Consider the following 21,492-nt stretch of genomic DNA (forward strand, 5'->3'; position numbering starts at 1 on the left):
ACGCCAATATTAGACACCCCCTCTTATCTCTTGATGAAGTGAAATCGAGAAAAGGGCAATAATTCACTACGGAAGGCTTAGAGGTATAACTCACGGAACTCCTAGTCGTGAAGGCCCAATGTCTTCCACATTGAGCTTGTACTAAGTCGAAGGGGGGGGTTTTGGGCTGGGGTAGTTTTGGGCCACCCTGGCCACCCTCGTCAAATACACACACCCATATATATATATACTGTTTATCTATTCTATTCACCCACCACGATGCAATCCTCCTCATCAGTAGGTAATTCGACATCGCTCTCTTCATTCAGACTATCCTCGTGGCGATTGACTGCGTTTTGAGCTCTCTGTATATCCTCAATCCCTGCAAACTTCGAATTCGGGTCCATATCAACCTTTCTTCTTTTACTAGGCCTCAGAGCCTCAATCTGCCTTTTCAACGCTTTATTTTCCTCCAATGCCTTGGCCAACTCGAGGTTCCTCTTCCCATAAGCCTTTTTTATCTTCTTGAATAGCATACGGCAGCCTGGTTCTGTTCGAAGTTGTTGCTGATTCTCTAGCAGCTGATAGTACAGCTGTTTAGCCTTTCGAGGAGTTGAAAAGAGGACTAGCTGGCTTGAGAAGGCTTTTGGGAGAAGACAAGGTGCTGTTGATTGTGCTGAGCCTGAATTGGACTGGGTCTGACAGCTTGGTTGACTGTTCTCGAGGAGAAGAGGGCTCAGGAGGGCTTTTGAGGGTCTGAGAGGCTACAGACCAGTTGCTTTCCATCCAGATCTGATATTCTGGCTTGAAAAGCCTTCCAGTCGAGCCAGACGATAGTTCCTGAGGAATAACCGCTTGCCTGCAATAGTTGAGTCCCCTCATTAGCCTATATTGCTAACTTTCTTTCTATATGCTCGTTTGAGAGATGAAAAGACTTCTAGATCGAGGGGTTGAAGAATGTGAGAGGTATGAAGAGGCAAGTAAATAAGCAGTATGTTGTTTTGGAAGCAAAGCCACATAAATTCGTCGGTTTTATGGCTGCCATGGCTATCCAGAACCAACAGTTTAGCTTCTGAGGGGTCTGCTGGCTGGCTATGAGGGATGAAGATCTTTTTCAGCTATTCAAGTGCTATTTTATTGTTTGTCCATCCAGTTTGAGTAGCTGTGAACTGCTAGCTCTCAAAAGGCTTCAAATCAAGAGGAAACTACTATTATTGTACCGTTTGGCCCTTGAAAATTACCAGAGGGAAGAGGTAGGCACCTGTAGCAGAGATACACTCGAGAAAAGAGATCCAGGCCTTTGAACCAGGGTCCTTTTTTTGAATTGAACAAGAAGAGGAGCCTCCGAGAACTAATCCATTCGTTCCTTGGCCCTCCATCAGGCCAGCTTCATCCTAGTTCCATCTATTAGCTGGCTTGATAGCTTGGATGTGAGGAAGGTTGAAAAGACGAAACCAAGGCCGTATTACCTCTGTTGTAGCCCCATTCGTTCGCTCAGAGGCAATACAGCGAGTCTTCCTGATCTTTATCTCTGGATTTCTCTTCAAAAAAAGCCTGAGTCCATTGCACCCCGAGGGCCTGAGAGTCTCCCTGGACCTCGAGAATCTGCTGAGCAAAGTATTTGAGTTCGGAATAGCTTGGTGGAACGCCTAGGCTTTCTTGAATCAGGATCCATTCAGCCAGTCTTCTTTCCTGATCAATAGAGACCCTTTGCTGGTTTTCGTAGGCTGTTTTATGCGATTCCCCTCCTTCTAGGCGAGCCTGAAGAGTACTCCTTGGAATACCCCATTCTCTCGAGGCTTGCCGCTGAGACTTGCCTTTTCTGACAGCCTCAACAGCCTGGGCTAGCTCAAACTCGGAATAGAGCTTCATAACAGTCAGATAAAGGTTTGCTAGAAAGATGAAGTTGTTTGGATCAAAATTGGTTGAGTAATAGCTATCAAACTAAAGGGGGTTGAAGAGGCGGTGAGGGTGGCCAGGGTGGCCCAAAAATACCCCGGCCCAGAACCCCCCCCTTCGACTTAATGCATTCAGGCCGACATTATGCTAAGAATGCTATATCGTCGCACGCGGTTTGCGTACGCCGCAGGCGTTACCCCGATCCAACCCTCTGTTCGTTGAATAGCCTGTTCCGCCCTAACCCTAGCCCTAACAAACATTGGCTTTTTTTTTTGGGGGGGGGGGGGGGGTTTGGCTTTTTTTTAATAAGTAATAACGGCGAGTGAGTGGCTGCGCCACGCAAAACCAACAGCATATTGTGATGCAAGGGCAACGTGCGAAACATGAAGTGAGTCACTCGATAATGTTTCGAGCCTGTCCTATGAAATTAACTTTGTGTCATGTAAGGAAGGGAATTTAGATGCGTCTGGAGGCTCGTCCAAAATAGCCACATCCTCCCCATCGTCTCACTAGGTAATATCTGCCGAGAAGTTCATATTAGCAACAGTTTACAAGGAAAAATACAAGGCAAGACTACTCAATTCAGTAGGGACAGACTGCAACTTACTCTTGACCACCCAATTATCTACAGACCGCTTGTCGTTCATTCCACTATCCGGACCAAACTCGACCATGCAGTGAGCCATTGTGTATGCACCCGGCCAATAATAGTCTTGGGCATGGCAAGTCAGCGAATGCGCCTTACATTTCAGTCGTAGGGGCGAAACTTACATGCTTGCGGAGGGTTCTTCAGACACCACGCGTTGTACGTCTTGCCATTGCCACCGATGGGATACTTGTGGTATTCATCCTGGTCAAAGATGTTCACAGCGCAGACGATGTTGTCCCATATATGGCTGTGTGGGAAAGTGTTGCCCGACTCGGAGAAGTTGACAGGGCCAGGGCTGTCTCACCAGTGGAAGTTGCCGTTCCCGCCATCGATGATGGCGAAGGTGTAGTTGCGCTTGAACACCCATGATTTCGTAGTGGGGGCCTGTAGTGGTCGTCACCAGTCAGTAAAGACCATCCTCTAGAAGCCTCGCTAAGAACGGCTCCTTGTCTCGCGGCAGACGAAGAAGCAACTTACGGTGTATACAGGGTGCTTGGGGGTGGTACGGGCATCCTGACGCCGTAGTCTGTGTACCGCTGCGTTGCACAACCTGAAGTTTTACCATCTTCGGTCCAAACTGATGCGTGAAACGGTGAGAGTCGGTGAAAGCACTCTATATATACTCTTTGAGTCACATTTCTAAGGCATATGCGGTACATATGCCTGGTATATGGTCAGCCAACTCTTTTCTACCGCCCCCCCCTCCCCCCCCGCCCCCGGCCATCTACAACCTGTGGCTTGGCGCGGAGCGGGGGGGGGGGGGGAGGGGGTGGCGGGCAGGGTAAGAGACATCTCTGCGGCCATATGGCTGCATTTAGTCGGGGACCACTTTGGTGATGCTGCTGACGCTTGCCTCTCGTTTCCTTGTTCTTTTCGTCGCTTGTTTTCCTAGGTTAGGGTGATGCTTCGTTTTCGTTTTCGTGACCCCGTCTCTCTGTCGCGTCTGACGTCGACCGCGACCGCTGTAATGCCCCATTATGCCCTCACATGCTCTACTATCCGAGCCCAATAAGATACGAACACCAATCATCCAAAGTCCTTTTCAGATCCTGTGTACGCCCTCACTTTGATACGGGGAACTTGGCGCCCAACTTAAAAAACGCTTCCGAGAGGCTGTGCATGTTAACGTCGCGTAGCTCGTCGAGGTGGGCGAAGCGGTCGAGGGAGATGAAGCTCGGATTGATTGTGGACGGGGCCATGCTGGCCAGGTACTTCTTGATATCGGCGTAGGCAGGCCGTTTGTTCTCGTCGCGGGCGAGGGCGTTGGTGACATTTTTGCACATCTCATCGATGGCACGGTCGCGGACGGGATCTGGTCTGGCCCGCTCGGCTTTGGGCATGACGTCGAGGGTGCGAAGGCAGGCGATGAGTAGGCTGCAGACGCCGGCGGCGATGGCGGTGGCGACGGAGCTGCCGCTGATGTGCTCGGTGGAGGTGGCGAGGAAGGGGATGGGGCCGACGGCGACGTCCTGGCTGTTGATGCAAAAGTCGTACTGGTTGTTCTTTTTGTTGGCGTCGTCGGCAGTGTTGTCGTCCCAGTCGTGCTGCAGCTTACCGTACATGTTGCAGCTGGCCATGCGCAGCATCGTGTTCTCGCGGCCGGGGCCGTCGCCGCCAAGGCAGGCGGGGAAGACCTCGGTGCTGATGCGCGCGCCCTCGTCGTGGTGGCTGCAGACGACGAGGATGCCACTCTTCATGGCCTGCCGCACGGCCTCATTGAACGCGCCGTCGTTCTCGGTCGTCGTGAAGCTCATCGAGATGATGTCCACGCCCTTGTTGATGGCCCAGTTCACCGCCGCGGCCGCGCGCACAGCCGAGTAGCCGTAGTGGCCGTCGGCAATCTTGGCCACAAACAGCTGGCACAGCGGGTCGATGGCGCACACCAGATTCGCCATTTGCGTCCCGTGCGGGTTAGACGCAAAGTACCACGGGCTCACGCGGTCCCGCTCATGCACAAACGACTTGCCATCACAGACGCGCGCCCACAGGCTGTCGGCCGTGAGAAAGTCCTGGCTATTCAGATGCCGCTCGCTGCTGCTGTTGCTGCTGCTGCCATGCACATTCGGCACGTCCTCGGCCTGGTCACGGTCGGGCACACGGGGCGCATTTGGCGGGTCTATGCCGAGGATGCCATTGTCGATGATGGCTACTTTCACCGGCCGGAACTTCTGGCGTTCGACGTGGCATTCGGAGGCCATTTGGCGGTAGTACGCAATGAACTGGGCGAGCCGCGGCGACAGGTGGTGGATGCTGGTGAGGTCAGTAGGGCAGAATATGAGAAACAACAGAAACAACGAGAACAAGAACAACAACAAGAACGCACATCTCTTGCAGGCGTGGCGTCTCGGTCTGGGTCGTCCAGAGCTGCGACTGCACGTCGATTTGCATTGATGTCTTTCGTTTCTTTAACTCTTCAACTTTTGTGTTAATATACTTGAGGGTCGCATCGCTTTGTTTTTTGGTCGCGAGTTCCTATGCACAGTGAGATTCTGCCTTTTGTTTTCTCCTTTTCTTCCACTTACCTTGATGACATGTATGTAGACATGTTCCAGCTGTGAAGTCAGCACGCTGTGAGATCGAGACGGGGAAACAAGAAAGAAAAAAGAAAAACAAACATTCATCGATGCGAGGCCCTCCGTGCTGAACCAGTGGTCCAGCGCCGATCGCCGGCCGCCCGTGTAGAGGTGCAGCCGCGTAAGGTACGTCTTTTGCACGCTCTCATCCTCAGACGTCTTGTTGTTCTTGTTGTCCTTAGACGTCTTGTTGTTCTTGTTGTCCTTAGACGTCTTGTTCTTATCGTCCTTGGCCTTGTCAACCTTGGACGTCCTGTCGTTCTTGTCGTTGTCGACGCTGCAAACAAACGGAATGTCTTCGGGCCCGCTGTGCGGCTGGAAGATGTTGAGCGAGAGGTCGAGAATGCGCCAGTCGAGCTCTTCGACGCGGAAGCGCTTGACCACGCTGGCAATCTCGAGCTCGTCATGCGGGTGCGCCATGCGGTCCGGCACGCGCAGCGTGATGATGCGGCGCACGCCGTGATCGTAAAGCCAGTCGAGCATGTCCAGGATCTCCGTGTGCGTGCGCTGCAGATGAGAGCGCTGCAGGTTCTGCGCGGCGGGCGTCTGCGGCTGTGTGCTCAGGTCGAGCACGGGAAATTCGGCGTACCGGATCGTCTCTTCGTAGCGGATCAGGCTGTAGCTGCGCCCTTGCCGCGGCATCGACCTGACAAAATCGGCCACGCTGGTGCCCTCGATCAGGAGACGGGACATGTCAAAGTTGATTTCGTATTCTGTTCCTCGGATTAGAAGTGTAACTGGCTGGGGAAGAGGGGCATTGAATCAAAAATCGTCGTACCGGGCTCTGTTGTGTTTTTGACATTTTGTCAGAAGGAGGCCAAAAAAAAAAAAAAAAAAAAAAAAAAAAAAAAAAAAAAAAAAAAACCCCCAAAAAAGAGACGGAAAGAGAAAGAACAAGAACAAGAAAAAATCAGAAGGGAAGAAAAGTCTTTGGGAACCAACACACCTCTTGATTCGCGGAGAATGGTGAGAAGCGTCTGCACATTTTCGGCGTGCTTCATGGTGCAGTAGATGAGCGCCGATCGGATCTGCTTATACGCGACGATATTCTGATCTTGGACATGCGAGCTCCCAGGGCGAATGCTCTCGTTGTTGTACCAGAGCGGATAGTACCCGCTGTCCTCCTTTTGCGCTTCTTGCTCACGCGGCCCATCGTTGACGCTGTTGACGCTGTTGACGCTGTTGACGCTGTCGACACCGTTGGCCGCGTTAGCACCGTCGACAGTAGCCGCGGCCGTCTCTGCGGACGCTTCTGTTTCTTTTCTTTTGGGAAACGTGTCGTTGGCAGTGGTGTGGACATAGGCACGCGTGACGGCGAGCAAGGGCGCGTGGCGCAAAAGCGTCTCTATCAGCGGCCGCTGCTGGAAGAGGATGGCCATGTGGAGAATGCCGGGGACGTCTTTGAGGAAAGACGCAACGGGCTTAAAGTACTCAAAGGGCGTCGGGAGCGTGCTGCTATCGCCCTGGGCGAGGGGTTTGGCATCTTTGGCAAAGGCGCGGAGGATGTCGGCGTCGGCAAACAGGCTGTGCTTCATGACCACGCTGAGCACCTCGGGCGACTGGAGCACATCCTCGGGCGCGTGGGACAGGACAGCAACGGCCAGATCCCGGCAGCCTTTCTCGTCGTCGCCGCCGCCGCCGCCGTCATCGTGTTCGTCGTTGTCATCGTCGTCGTCGTCATCGTTGTCGCTGTCGTCGTTTTTGTTGTTGGCGTTGTCGTCTTGGTCATGGTGATTTCCCGACGGCACCGCACCTTGCGACTGCTGGCGCTTTTTGTCCATCCAATTCCCGAGCGCTTTCACGATGCGCTCGCGTGTTGTCAGCAGCTTGCAGTGGTGTTCTGATGCGAGAATGACACGAGCCAGGCTCAGGAGGGGTCCGTTGATGACGTTGTCTAGCATCTCACTTTCTTTCTTCTGCTTGTCTTTCTCCTGCACTTGGTCTGGATCCCGCAAAACCCCTGGTATTTCGCGCAGCACGTGGCCCAAGGCTAGGTGGGCCTTTTTGTGGTTCTTGACAATGTCATCGTGCAGGCCCTTGTTCTTGCCTCGAATTAGACCGGCCAAGGTGTTCATCTCATCCTTCTCCGGCTGCTCGTCGTGGCACAGCTTCTTCGCCTCCGCCAGCAGTGACTTCATGTGCGGGTAACCCTTGCACAGGGCCGTTACAAACAGCGTCGAGGTCGTTGTCGTCTCGTCGTTTGGCTTTATATACATGTGCGGGTTGCCTTTCTGCTTGGTGGGACTAAGCTTCTGTTCTGGTTGCTCCGTCCTTTCCTTATCTTGTTCCCGCTTGCACGAATTCTTTATCCTCTGTCTAGTCGGGGATAAAATCAGCAGTTTCCATCCCTCCTTTTCGCATGCCATGATCGTCTTGGCCAGCTGTAGGTGCGCGTTGCTCGTCCCCGTCCCCGTCCCCGTCCCGCTTCGCGCGTTGTCGATTGCCAGTTTGAGCAAATGCCATCGCACGCAACTGTCCACATGCACGTCATCCTTGGACAAGAAGTCTTTGATCTCCTTCGTCTGCCGCCCTGGCACGTCGGTCTGGCCGGGCGCATCCTGTGTCGCTTCGACGAGGCTCTTGTAGAGGGGTTCAAGCTCCTTTTGAAACGTGTTGTTGTCTGTGTAGGATGCTTTGGCCCATCTTTTAGTGGCCGCGGAAAATTTTGAGTCCATGACTGAGGCTATTGCGTGTTGATGTGTTTCCCGTTGTCTGGCGGGGCCTGTTTTGTCTTCTTGAATTTTTTCGTGCTTGCTGGCTTCTGGTTTTTGGGGTTTTGAATATTTTGGGGTTCACATACAAAGGACGTGGAATGAGCAAAGAAACAGTCCACACATTGATTGTTTAGTTTCTCTTGCGGCTTATTCAAATTTATCTACCCCTCCCCCAGAGAAAATAGGGTCTTGCTCCGTGCCCGTGTACGATAGACAAAAAGCAAGTGATTTGCAAAAGACTTGCAAGTGACTTGCACAGATATGGAAAACCGCTAGCGTTCCTTGTGCTTCAGCAGCGCCCGAATTACTAGTGCCTGCCGCGCCATCCGATACTCCATCAGCTCCATGCGACTCTCCAGCATCGCCATGCGAATGAGCAGGTCCTCCTCCTCTTCGTCATCGTTGTGCCTGCCCTTGCCTTCAGACAGGCCAAGCAGGGCGTCCAACGCGGCCTTATCGACCAATGCCGGCGTCGTCTCAGCTGAACACCCTTGCACTGCCACGCTCAGCGTAGCATTCGGTTCCGTCTGTGCAGTGTGCTGGGCCGTTGTCTTGTTGGGCCGCTCCATCGTGGCAAACGGCGCCCAGCCGACGAGGCAGGGCCGCTTCGCCCCGACCTTGTCCGCATCCGGGCCGGTGCCATGGAACTCGACCTGGATGCGCGCTGAACGCACCGGCCTGTCCGAGCCCGCGCCGCTGGCCCTGGTTTGCGACTGCAGGTTCACCTTGAACACGGCAAACGTCGCCTTGGTGTCCGTCGTCTTGGTTTTGGTCTTGTTCACCATGACCCCGTCGGCCCACAGCAGTCGGGTCATGGAGAAGACCTCGGTCGAAAACAACACCGGCCCGTCGTCTGCAATCGTCTGCACCTTTGTGGTGCGCGCGTCGCCCTCGCGACTCTCCTCGATGCGCGCCTTTAGCTGGACCTCGGTGCTCTCCGCCAGCGCGTTGAACGAGTTGGCCTCGGACCTACTCGCCGCCGTCTGCCTACCGTGGAATGCGATCCACGTCCTACAGCGCCTGCCCGACAGCAGCACGGGCTTGGGACCACTTCTGGACTGGATCGTCCGGGACAGTGTCAGCGACAGTGCCAGCGACAATGCCAGCGACTGGGCCCATGTGGATGCCCTGATGTACGCGGCCGCGCTCGCATTCCGGCCCCTGTCGGCCACCGAGCTGGCCGCGCTCGCCGAGCTGCCAGCCACCGTGGACGCTGCTATCCTCGTCGACGTCCTCGCACGGCTGCTGCTCGAGCTCCGGGAGAGAGATGTCGGCGACGGACCGCAGAAGTACGCGTACTTTTCGAGCCCGGCCGTGTTGGCGGCCCAGCGTGCACGGCTGGCCAAGGACACGGCCGCGCCCAAGCGGCACGTAAACCTACACGCCGACATGGCCCGCCGCCACCTGCGCTGTCTCATGCGACACTACGACGCGGCCCGCGCCGCTCCGACCGGCAAGGATGGCGGCAAGGAGGTCAGCGGTGACCGGCTTTCACTGTACATGAAATTCGCATGGCTGCGTCATCTGGACCGTGTGGACATTGGCCGCGCAGAGCAAACAGACGACCCGGTCACGGACGAGGTGCGCCGCTTCGTCGAGCAATATGCTAGCCCATGGCTCCGCGATCTAGAGGCGCTCGGCGTCCTCGTTGTCGCCCGCGGTCTGCTGCAAGACCTGCTCGCATCGGCCCCCGAGCCGCTGTCGCCGATGCAGGACGCACTGCAGAGGTTGTTCACGAGCATCGTGCGCCAGCAGGTGGTGCATTTGTCCCTTGCCGAGACCGACCGCTTTCTGCGCATGGCGGGCCACAAAGCCGACAACGACGACAACGAGCTTGACGACATGCCCGTCCGCCCACAAGATCCACCAGTACCGCTGCCGGAGATCCAGTCCTTGACCAGCCCAGAGATGGCCGAGACGGCCGCGGCTATAGCCACGCTCACAGGCCACAGCGACTGGGTCCGCGACGTGCACTGGGCCTACGACGGCCGCCTCATCGTGTCCATCTCGGACGACGACACGCTGCGGTGCTATGACCGCGCGTCGCTGCGCGTGCAGCACGTCACGAGCCACACGCTGCCGGGATACCCTGAAAGACTGGCCGTGTCCCCCACAGATCCCTGCATGCTGATCGCCATTGACAACCTGAACATTGTGCACCTCGATCTTGCCGCGGGTGTCGTAGTCGCCGCGAGAAAGACCCATGACGAAATTGTGGGAGAGATAAGAGAGCAGCCACCACGGCAACGGCCGGCGCAACAGGCGCAACAGGCGCAACGGAACGAGGACGATGTCAATGATGCCAGCGATGCCAGCGATGCCAGCGATGCCAGCGATGCCAGGGATGCCAGGGATTGGTTTGTCGGCATTCACTTCGCTGAGGATGGCTCAGGCGACGTCATTATCACCTGTGAAGACTTCGGTAGCCCACAGCTCCAAGTGGTCCTGGCCATGCCTGGGCTGCGTCGGAAGCAGGCGAAGCGTATGGAGCGTGACAACAAAAGCCTACCCGAGACCCTGAAGAACAAGGAGTCTGCGTCCGAGTGCGTGGAGACCGCCGTGGCCCCCGCGTCGAGACTGGCGGCCCTCCTCCGCGACGACGGCCGTCTGAGTATCTACGACACGGACTCGGGGGCGCGGCTCCAGACGCTGCGCGGCACGCAGAGCAAGTTCACCACCTTAGAGTACAATATGCTCTGGCGCGTGTTTGTCACCCATGACGAGAGCGGGTGTTTGACGTTCCACGTCCTCCGCGACCGAAAAGAACGAGAAGAACAAGGAAAACAAGGGACCACAGAGCCGCTCATTCGATCGTTTCGGGCCCCGGGCCACTCGATACCGCTGTCCTATGCGTTCTCGCGCGACCGGGACGAAATTGGTTTGACCTTTCAATACAGCCCCACCACGATGTACAAAGTCACCGAGACGGGCGTGGACCGTGTCGACCATGCCGACCGCGATAACCTCGACGACCGTGAAGATCGTTATAACAGTGCCAGCGACTCTAGCAGCACTGCCAACACAACGGGACGGAAGGTCCACCTGCTGATGGCCACCGTTCTCTCCCACGACGGCTTGCGGGCGGCCACGGCCAATGAAGACGGTGAAGTCCAACTCTGGAATATAGCCTCGCATGGCACAGATGCCACGTTGTGGCGCACCATGAGGGGCCTACGCTCTGAGGTCAACTGGCTCAGCTTTTCCAGCGACGACGCACTGCTCCTGGCGTGCCTGGACAATGGCCAGACCGACGTCTGGGACACGGATACGGGTAAGCGTGTCGCCGTCCTGGGCGGCCACAGCTCGTGGGTTCACTTTGCCGCCTTTGCGCCGGATGATAAGCTCGTGGCCACCGCATCGTACGATGGGTTGGTCCGCCTCTGGGATCTGGCCGCATGCCGGGCCATGTACCTGGAAACAAACGGGCACATGGACAGTCTTTTCCGGGAGGACGAAAGCAAGTCTGACGACAGCAAGTCCGACAACAAGGAAGAGAACCAAGGCGAGAACGAGGATGAGAACAAGGACGAGAACAAGGACGAGAACAAGGACGAGAACAAGGACGAGAACAAGGACGAGAACAAGGACGAGAACAAGGACGAGAACAAGGACGAGAACAAGGACGAGAACAAGGACGAGAACAAGGACGAGGGCAAGGATGAAGACAAGGACAAGGACAATACCAACGACAACGACAACGGCGACGACGAGAAAACGTCTCCCACAACCAAACGAATCTTCATTACCCTCAAGGACGCGGCCCTTTGTTCGATCGGCACGGTCGCCTTTTCGCCCGACGGCCGCTTCCTTGCCACGTCCGGCAACCTCGGCCACATCTGGGACATATCGCCCGCACCCGACTCCGATACCGTCCTTCCCCCCGGACTGATGGAGCCCTGCACCACTCTGTCCTGGCGGCACATGACCTCGCATAAACGAGACGAAGGCAAAGAGCGGAAAGACCGCTCAGATGATCATGACGATGATGGCGATAGCGATGATGACGACAGCGATGACAACGATAGCGATGACGATGCTAACAGCCTACTCTGCTATAGCTTCGCCTTCTCTCCAGACAGCCGCTCGCTCTTTGGCTTTCACGAAGACGGCCAGCTCCTCGTCTGGACGCGCACGGCCGGCGCGAGTGACGATAGAGACGACCGTGCCGACTGTGATAACCACTGGCAACCCTTGCCCGCTGTACTCGCCCACGGCTTCGCGGTCCCGGGCCGCGAAACGCTCTGGGTCCACTGGCCCAGCCGACTGTCCGTCTCGGTGGGCATCGACGGACAGCGTCTGCTGCACTCGGAGAATGGAGTCTGGGAACTGCCGTCGACTCAGCTGCCCAGGAACGCAGACGACAAAGTCGTCAAAGTCGGCCTCCAGCCCTCGCCGCAGTATCCCTGCAGCGTCGTCTACACCGGCGCCCACGTGGCCATTCTCTGGCAGAACCAGCTGGTCGCCCAGCTCCCCGACGTGTTCGCGCCGTACAAGCGCTATCCCTTTTGGAGCTACACCTGCGCGGTGCACGACGGCACGACTCTCGTGATCGGCACCCGCGCGGCTGGACTTTTGTGTTTTCGGTTTCAGGGCAAGCAGAGAAATGCGGTGGACGGGATGGGCATGCCACGAGATGAAGTGAATGAAGTGCATGAAGCAAATGAGACAAATAAGACCAACGAGGTAAATGAGGAGAACGAAGGAAACAACGCAAACGAGGCAGTCAAGGCGGTCGAGGCAGACGTGGGAGACGTGGGCGACGTGGGAAACGAGGGTAACGAAGGAAGCGAGGGAAACGAGGGAAACATATAGTCTGTTGATTATTTCAAAACACGCAACAGGGCATCGCATATGCGAACATGATATCAAGCCTGGGCCGCGTTGGATTATGAGGTAATTTCAGGATGCAATCATAGACATGTCGAAGCTAATTCGATCGATCTATATGCTGGTGTAGCCGCTTGTCAGCGAGGAGGCTGTCATCAACAAGGCAGCATAGACAAAACCCAGCGCAATCAATAGCGGTGCGGAAAGTCTCTTTTAGCTATTGATATCACTTTGCTAATGGGATATCCAGCCCGCCTTACTATTTGTCCAGACGCTATAGCGGAAACCAAACTTAGCAGAACCGAATGCTGCTTTAAAGCACTTTTCATAGTAGTGAAATACATGCTGCTCTCTTTTCTGCACAGGAATGCTAAGTCAAGTTCTAGCTTTAGTAGTAAGATAGCACTTACTATAAAGAGTAACTTATATCATCCTATCTCCTTAGAATAGGAAGATAAGTCAAAGCACCCCCTTGTGAACACCTCTGGCCAGCCACACTGCTATTTCCACCATCTCTACTTTTATAACCTTTTCTCAACCAATCCTTACCCGAATAACTTCGTCTTTTCACAGAGCCTTTATACAACTAGAATAAAGTACTATCCAGAGTCTGAGCTAGCCCAGGCTATTAAAGCTATTAAAAATAACAGATCTCAGAAAAAAGCTTTATGCAATTCCGAGAAATATTCTTTATTGCCTAGTAGGAAGAGAATTGCATTAAATAGCTTATTAATATCAGAAAAGGCTTTTCTTTCCTCGGGAAAAGAAGTTAGCTGAATGGATCCTTATTCAGGAAAGCCTGGAGCTTTCACCAAGCTACTCGGAGCTCAGGCACTTTGCTCAGAGGATTTTCGAAGCCAGAAAGACTCTCAAGAGCTAAGGAAGAGATAGACTAAGAGCTTTTTGAAGAGAAATCCAGAGATAAGAGTATGGAAGCATCAACAGATTGCTTCTGCATGAATTAATAGAGCTATAATAGAGATAAATATAGCCTTACTTTCATCTTTTCAATCTTCCTGAAGTCCAAGCCGGCAAACTAGCTAATAGATGGAATATAGATGAAGCTGGATATAATAAGCACTGCAGTGATCCGAAGATATCTAAGTATATGAGGGATTTATGCTAATAAGAGCGGTACTAAGTACAGGCTTTGAATACGGAAACATAACTAAAATCTGAATGCAAGTATTTACTGCTTTTAGAGCTATCAAAGTACGAATGTAATCTGATACTTAGATTGATAATTGAAGAGCTATATATAATAATGTATCTGCTAGTAATGAATATAAGATTATATATCCAGCTCTCTAGTATAGATCGCTTGGATTATTAGCGAGTCTAGCAATCTATGATATGAGGCTCATCGGGATCGCTCTGTGCTACTGGTTCGGCTCCTCAGAGTTCGCTGGGGATTGGATGTTTTCCCTGGGCGGGTATCACCCGGCCTTCAAGCCACCACCGCACTGGCCCCCCAATCGGCATCGCCTGGGACGTCTCGTCGGAGCTGCGAGTTTCGGGCACGGCCTTCTTCGCCATCACGCCGAAGGCTATCATGGCCGGGGGTCGCCTGGCCGCCAGCTTCGTCGCAGGGCCCATCCACGCCGACTTTGAGGCCTAGGCGTCGTTCCTCATCAATTACAACCCACTCTTCTTTATGGCTGACATTGGCCTCAACATCACCAACATCGCCAGCGTCCGTATTCAGTTCGTTCACATCGACATCAGCGGCTCTGTGCACGCGGAGCTCCACCTGCAGGGTCCGCCCTTTGACGGCTACGTCGATGTCGACTCTAAGTTGGTGTCCATCAAGATCTGGTTCGGCGAGGTGAACAGCAGGCCCCTGCTCTTGAACTTTTGCGAGTTCCTGGATGCCGTGCTGAAGCCCGGCCTCTCGGGCGCCGGCCAGGACACGAGCGAGGATCTTGTCGTTCTCGGTGTAGCCGACGGTGCCGTGGCTAGGGGTGCGAGCAACTTTGACAGGCCCAAGGGTGAGCCATGGCGGATGCGTGCCGCCCAGGTCAAATTCCGCATCGAATCCAAGTTTGCCGTGAGCAGGTCCATCATCGGCAGCGACCTGGAGCACGGACCCGTGCAGGACAAAAACGGAGGGAGGGCTCCTATCTATGCCCGCCTGATGCAGAACAAGTCGGTCATCACATCCACCCACCGCATCAAGATCACCGGCCCCGGGAAACAGCAGGGATACGAGTAGCAAGCCTTGCCTATAGGAAAGCGTTTGCCCAAGGGCATTTGGGGTCTATGTGAGTGAATGTACAAGTTCAATATAGTTCACTAGGACAACTGGCTGATGTTCACGTACGTCTACAGACGAAAAGAGCCAGGATCCGCCATCATCCGGCCAAGAGGACAACAACCTTGAGGCGGTGCTCAGCAATAACAAGGCAAAAGACAGCACCATCCTGCACCTGGTCAGCCACCTCCTCGTACCGCCTCCGTCAAGGCTTCCAGACGCCAAAGGCACCCTCCCAGCCTTCAACGCGGCACGGTCCATATCGGAGGGTGTGTTCCAAAAGCAAGCAGACAGCAGCCTGGGATCGTCATCGAACAACGTAGTGGTCAAGAACCAGCTGCTCTCACCTGATAAGTAGGGAAGGCCGCGCATCCCGCTGTGCTCTATCACTGCTCTCAGCCCTCCCATCGGATATGGAGAGCTCAAGCCGGAGCCGGCAGCTATGCAGGAGAGGATGCCAGAGGCAGGGAAGAAGACCTTATAGCATGGTGCTGATGATACTGCGACACAGGGGCTCGCCGGCTGGGTGGCCACAGGTTTCAGCTGGCAGGGCTCCCCGTTGATCAGCAAGGAGGATACAGCTTCTGGGGAAGCCGAAGAGGAAGGGGGCTAGCACCAGATGCAGCACGTCCTATTCAGAACCGGTCCGCTCAAAAGTGCTAGGCCGCTGTGGCTACTCGATCAGTTCGACGAATGTTACATGAGCTACCACTCTGCTGCATCAGAAGTCGGTATATGGATCCAGACCTGGTAATATTCCTGGTCTTTGGATGGGCTGAATTTTACATTTTGTGTTTGATAGCCCGAGCTTGATTTCTTGTAATAACTAATATCCATTGCTCAGCTGATAACAAATATATCGCATTTAGCGATCGATCTCTTATGAGCGACATGTGCTGACCTAAATAGTAACCTTCTTCTCGGCCAAATTCCCCGTTTTCTGTGCTTCATCGGCTAGTGACTCAGATGTGGTGATTGTCTGGATAGTGGCGGCTCGCTTCCGATCCCGCCACAGGAGAAGCTGAGCAAGGGCCGTTACAAGAACTAGACAAACCTTGTTAGAACGTTCTATAATACTCTCTAATAACTATATGGCGGGTTTGACTTACTCAACAGAATTTGAAGGACAATGCTCCAGGTATAGCCTTTCGTCGCTCTGGGAAAGTCCGTAGTCTTCCATACGAAGTTGGGTGCCTTTTACAAGTCGCTTGTTAATATCATAGTGCTCTCTGCGATTCGTACTCAGCTTATAGACTCACAATCGCTTGTACAACATAGGCAAGGTCATTTGCCATAGCTACAAGAAGGGCCCGCTTCTCAGTATCATCAGAACATATCTCATTAATCCAGCTTAGAATTAATGGACCTGCGCCACACTATAACGACTAGTATCAGTACACTCTTCAAATCCAGCTTAGAATATCCCAATAAACTTACACCGACATTGCTAAGCCAGTACACAACAGTACGGCCGTGTATGTTTGAATAAAGGGGCATCTTGAGCAAAAGAATAGCGAATAGGAGCTGCCAAGATTTTGTGAGTCCCTTACTCTCTTCCGATTCTGTGTTTGAAAATGTCCTTACAGTAATAACGGCGCCTATGTGAATAAAGGGAGCTCGACTGCCTTTGAAAGGGCCATCTGCAAGGAATGCCCAACTGAGCGCTATTGGAACGAATATGCCGATTGTAGGAAGCGGCACTACAAAGCAGTTAGCATTGTTGCTAGAATGACTATATCGTATAGGAGGAAATTACTTGCGATCATTGATTTGCGCTACTGAGTAGTGAACCCCTGGAACCGGAGCTGGAGTTGTGTTGAAACTCTTGAGCCAGTATCCCATAGCAGCTTGGAAATAGCCATTGTTCCACACGACATAGATAAGAGCTAATGGTAGCTTATGGTTAGCGGAATGTTAGCAATGCAATAGGCTGAATGCTTACGAAGAACGTATGTATGCCAGCTCAGGAGTATCTTCTTGACTTTGGCTCTGGTCCACGGTTGTTTACCGGCGCGACCGATTGCTTGCCTACATAGTGTTAATTAGCAGTTTTTTTCTCGTCATGCTCTCCAGCCTTCGAAACAAAGAGTGCTTCAAAGCGCTGAATATAGTATCCCACAAAGCTTGAGCTTAGGTTGCACAGGCTACGGTACTTTGGAAGGGAAGTGTTGCTTCTTGAACTTACATGCGCTTGGCCGCAAGAGCACTCTCATCATGACTGAGCCACCAAGTTTTCCTGTGGTCTTGTGGGCTGTTCGGGAAGAAGACAAAGCCGGCCACTGCAAGAGGCAAGGTTATGATGCCGTCGATGAGGAACAACCACCGCCAGCCCGCGAAGCCATTCACTCCATCGAGGTTGGTATAGGCAGCAGCCTGAAGGAAACCGCTGAAGAGTGTTCCCACAGAACCAGCCAGCCAGAAGATCATAGCTCTCTTGCCAATTTCCTGCGGTGTGTACCATGAGCCGAGCATGTAGTGAATACCTGGGTAAAAGCCGGACCTGTATCAAAGGGTCAAGAAATCAGTATACAATAGGTAAAACCCATGAGATCAGGACACCAGGACTAACTCGAACAATCCCACAAAGAAGCGCAAGGCATATAGCGACGTATATGACTGCACGTTTGCTGTGCAGAATGTGCAGACAGCCCAACCAACTTCAAGGGCCGGGATGACCCATCGCGGAGACACGCGCGTAAGCACCAGGTTCGACGGGATTTGTCCGATAACGTAGCCGGCCGTCCAAATCGAAGTACTCGTCACTAGCTGATTCCCGTACATGCTCAAATCCTCTTCCATGCCGCTGAGGTAGGCATTGTTAATGTTGGTTTGGTCAATATTCTTGAGAAAATACCCGATTGACGCAAAGGTCAAGATGAAGGCGTCAACCTTGAAGAGCAGGCGGCGCTGGTCGGTGGGATAGTCCCAGGTGTCCCATAGGTAGCCCTTCCATGACTTGACGGGCTTTACGACCAGCGTCTCTTGAGAGTCGTTTCGCTCGCTGGCGGCTGTGTAAACCTCGCTGTCGGTCCCCATTTTGAAGTTTCGTGTTAGATCGAGGAACGAACCTGAACATCTAGGACCACGACTGTACGACCACTGCTACAGGCTTAACCGAGCGTGTGTCAAATCTTTATAGGACGTCAGGCAAAGCTGGCACACTGGTCAATAGTCGCATCTAGACCGAGAGAACATCATCTTAAGACTTTGGAGCTCAATTACAAATCTTCGAAAATGCGCACTAGTAAACATCCGATGGCGTTTGCGCAGCTTAAAATGCCATAATTGTGATAAGCTTGAGCATTACATTCACATTCCCGGTTAGTCTTACGTATTACTGTGTAAATTCTCAGGCGATTTCGGAATAATGTATAGTGGCAAGTCTTTCTCATTTGTTGTGCGGAATGTCGTGAGATCAGTGCATATGGCGTCTTCAGATAGCAGAATAAGTAAGCGTGGGGAGAGAATCCTCCTAAGCTTAGCTCTAGCCCATCTAGCAGACCTTGTGATAACAAATCCACCCCTCTCAAATCAAAGCCATTGTAGACCAGAACTTAAGCATAGTTACTTCCATTACTGAATACCCATCGTGTAATGAATGCACTGGAATGTTCGAAGATCCTGAGTACACCAAGAGTTTATGCTAACAAGAGCGGTATTGAAGTGTCAATCCCTGAGTACGGAAATATAAACAAGTAACCTCTGTGCAAGTGTATCATTCGCCTTTGGAGCTATTCAAGTATGTAACAAATGAATACTTAGATTAATGACTGAAGAGCTATGTTTAGTAGTCTATCTAATGATAATGAATATGTTCTTATATATCCTGCTCTTCAGTATAGCTTATCTAGCTTACTAATAATCCAGATGATTCAGCTTATTGGATTATCTAGTGATTCAATAATTCATCCCTATTATAATCCTAACTCTTGCTTATATAATCCTAGCTAATCATCTAGTACGGGATTATAATACGATTCCTGTTATTGGAGTCTGTTTCGTAATCTGCAAGTTGGATAGATTATAACATCATCTTCCTTCTATCAGTTGTTATTCTCAACGATCTTCCGTAAGTTTCCTAGCAAGTTGTCTGCGTGCTGAGTTATGTCTTTCTAATCGAAATATCAAACAGAATCAACAAATCTTGCATTCCTAAGTCTCGTTCTCGGAAAACCGAAGAATGTAAAAATCTTTTATCTGCTATTCTTCAGCATTCTGTTACTATGTGTAATGATGCACTGCAGTATCCGAAGATCCTATCCTAAAGTCAAAGTGTCCTCAAGGTAGAGGACAGTTTTTTTGGATAGGAAATTTTTTCGCGCTAGCAAAAACAGTGGTAAGAGGATCGTTTTTTTCTTCTGTAAACTGTCCTCAACTCAATTTTTAAGCTTTCTGTCTCATTTCAATTTAAAGTCTGGTCGCTTCCCTTAACATATGAAAGTCTTGGGGGAGCTCGTACTCACACAACCATGGCGTCCGTAGTCAGCAAAAGCGGGCTGCCGACTCCTACACCGGCTCACATGACCCACTTACCCGTGGGCCCTAGCCTAGCCACCTGGCCCACTTCCTCCCGTAGTGGGTGCCGTAATTGGTTGCTGGCTAAAAAGGTGTTCATTTTCAACGTATTTTTTTACTATGGGAATGCTACCAAAATCCGGTGCTTAAGCTATGACTGATAGTTGAATTGAATACTTGCAACACCACAATGTCGCAAGTTAACAAAAACTTAGTATTTCTATTCACAGATCTCGAGGAATAGGTAGTAAGAAACTTATATCCTCATCACTTTACCAGGCTTCAGCATCGTGCAATGCTATATGAAGGTCCCTCGTAGCTTGCAATGAGGCTATATCTATATCTTGAAGAGGATGCTCGAAGCCTTGCCCTAGACCAGATATCTCTGCATCGCTTGAAACGGATATAAAGTTCTTATCATCAATCTCAACCTCGTTAAGAATCTTAACATCGTCAAGGATCTTGATATCGTTAAGCTGTTGTATATCCACAGGTAATAGTTGCTGTAGTGGCGTTCGACGTTCCTCTTGAGTTGCTAGCTGAGCTTCAGAGCAATAGATCATCAGCTAGCTTCTGAAGAGGATTGGCTGGCCTTAATATCTCTGATGAGCTTTCTTCCATGCTATTTGCTGCTCTTTTCATATTATCGCTTTTCTCTTTGCCTTATTCTTTCTTGCCTTAGCTTCTTCATGCTTTCTGATACAAGCAATCCTCTGTATTTCAGCTTAATAATCTTTCTCCTCGATCTGGATATTCTAATGCTGTATATCGCAAACAGTAAGGCTGTTCCCCATTTCGCCATCTGGCCTAACCTGAGTCTTTGTAAGCTTGCCCTGTGTAATGAGCACTGCAGCAATCCGAAGATTCCAAAGTACACAAAGGGGTTTATGCTAACAAGAGCGGTGCTAAGTACAGGCCTTGAATACGGAAACACAACTGTAGTAACTATGCAAGTATTCACTGCTTTTGGGGCTATCAGAGTTGGAGAGTAATCTGATACTTAGACTGATACTTAGATTGATAACTGAAGAGCTATATACTGAATCTATCTAATGGTAATGAATGTGTGATTATATATTCAGCTCTTCAGTGTGGCTTACCTTGGCTCACTACTGATCCAGGTAATCTGAGCTCACTGAATCACCTAATAATCCAGTAATCCATCCCTACTATATCCCTAACCCTGAGTTATATAATCCTTATTAGTTATCTGATGTTGAGTCATAATATCTGATCCTTGCTTGCTTGTGATCTGTTTTCGTGATCTGCATGTTGGATGGATTATAATATCATCTTTCTTCTATCAGTTGTTATCCTCAACGATCTTCTGTAAGTATTCTGGCAAATCTTTTGTATGCATAATCTTGCCTTCCTAATTGAGATATCGAACAGAATCAACAAATCTTGTACTTCCAAGTCTCGTTCTCGAAAAACTGAGGAATGTAAAAGTCTTCTTTCCGCCATTCTTTAAAATTCTTTTACTATGCCTTCCTATTCGTTTTGTAAGGATTAGAGCATTCCTTTCTGTTAAGTTTCTTCTCTTGTTTCTTCTCGTTGCGCTGAATGTATTCATGTAATGAGCACTGCAGTAATCCGAAGATTCCTAAGTACACGAGAGGTTTATGCTAACAAGAGCGGTATCAAAGTATTAAGTTCTTGAATACGGAACCATACAAGTTCTGATAAGCGATGCAAGTATTCACTGCCTTTGGGGCTATTCAGTATAGAAGATTGAATACTTAGATTGATAACTGAAGAGCTATATACTGGATCTATCTAATGGTAATGAATATATTCTTATATATCCAACTCCTTAGTATGGACTGTAAGGGTTGGTGGTTGATTGTTACAGTCTACTGCTTGGACTGTGAGGACTGATTGTTGATTGCTCCAGTTTCTTTCTGATTGGTTGTAATCTGTAATCCTAATCCTAGATTATGTAATTCTTGTTGGTTATCCGATGTTGAATTATAATATCTGATTCTTGTTACTCGTGATCTGTTTTGTGAAGTGCATATTGAATGGATTATAACATCATCTCTCTTCTATCAGTTGTTGTTCCCAATAATCTTTTGTAAGTATTTT

The 21,492-nt window shown here is 51.3% G+C and overlaps 6 protein-coding genes across 6 annotated transcripts; 2 read left to right on the plus strand and 4 right to left on the minus strand.

The window, feature by feature from the left end:
* Window positions 1-2,387: 2,387 nt before the first annotated feature.
* M406DRAFT_74093 (uncharacterized protein) lies at window positions 2,388-3,092 on the minus strand (the record flags this gene model as incomplete). The annotated part of the gene is made up of 6 exons (XM_040925694.1): window positions 2,388-2,398; window positions 2,486-2,590; window positions 2,650-2,774; window positions 2,832-2,911; window positions 3,005-3,040; window positions 3,090-3,092. 6 exons carry the CDS (start codon window positions 3,090-3,092, stop codon window positions 2,388-2,390), a joined length of 360 nt encoding a protein of 119 aa, XP_040774440.1.
* An 859-nt stretch (window positions 3,093-3,951) lies between these two features.
* M406DRAFT_20039 (uncharacterized protein) lies at window positions 3,952-4,425 on the minus strand (the record flags this gene model as incomplete). The annotated part of the gene is made up of 1 exon (XM_040915452.1): window positions 3,952-4,425. A coding segment is annotated over one exon (474 nt), but the record flags the coding sequence as incomplete, so codon positions are not given.
* Window positions 4,426-5,418: 993 nt separating this feature from the next.
* On the minus strand, window positions 5,419-5,793 carry M406DRAFT_243377 (uncharacterized protein; the record flags this gene model as incomplete). Its single annotated transcript, XM_040916211.1, has 1 exon — window positions 5,419-5,793. A coding segment is annotated over one exon (375 nt), but the record flags the coding sequence as incomplete, so codon positions are not given.
* Window positions 5,794-10,593: 4,800 nt separating this feature from the next.
* M406DRAFT_279585 (WD40 repeat-like protein) lies at window positions 10,594-11,223 on the plus strand (the record flags this gene model as incomplete). Its single annotated transcript, XM_040918386.1, has 1 exon — window positions 10,594-11,223. A coding segment is annotated over exon 1 (501 nt), but the record flags the coding sequence as incomplete, so codon positions are not given.
* A 3,072-nt stretch (window positions 11,224-14,295) lies between these two features.
* Window positions 14,296-15,250, plus strand: M406DRAFT_331999 (uncharacterized protein; the record flags this gene model as incomplete). The annotated part of the gene is made up of 2 exons (XM_040920692.1): window positions 14,296-14,849; window positions 14,980-15,250. The coding sequence occupies 2 exons, from the start codon at window positions 14,296-14,298 to the stop codon at window positions 15,248-15,250; spliced, it is 825 nt and encodes a 274-aa protein (XP_040774444.1).
* A 543-nt stretch (window positions 15,251-15,793) lies between these two features.
* Window positions 15,794-17,928, minus strand: M406DRAFT_261800 (MFS general substrate transporter; the record flags this gene model as incomplete). The annotated part of the gene is made up of 9 exons (XM_040917468.1): window positions 15,794-15,936; window positions 16,002-16,086; window positions 16,152-16,268; window positions 16,330-16,416; window positions 16,477-16,615; window positions 16,649-16,778; window positions 16,835-16,920; window positions 17,078-17,392; window positions 17,462-17,928. 9 exons carry the CDS (start codon window positions 17,926-17,928, stop codon window positions 15,794-15,796), a joined length of 1,569 nt encoding a protein of 522 aa, XP_040774445.1.
* Between the last annotated feature and the right edge of the window lie 3,564 nt (window positions 17,929-21,492).

This window comes from Cryphonectria parasitica (assembly GCF_011745365.1).
Source record: "Cryphonectria parasitica EP155 unplaced genomic scaffold M406scaffold_6, whole genome shotgun sequence".
Taxonomy (NCBI): domain Eukaryota; kingdom Fungi; phylum Ascomycota; class Sordariomycetes; order Diaporthales; family Cryphonectriaceae; genus Cryphonectria; species Cryphonectria parasitica.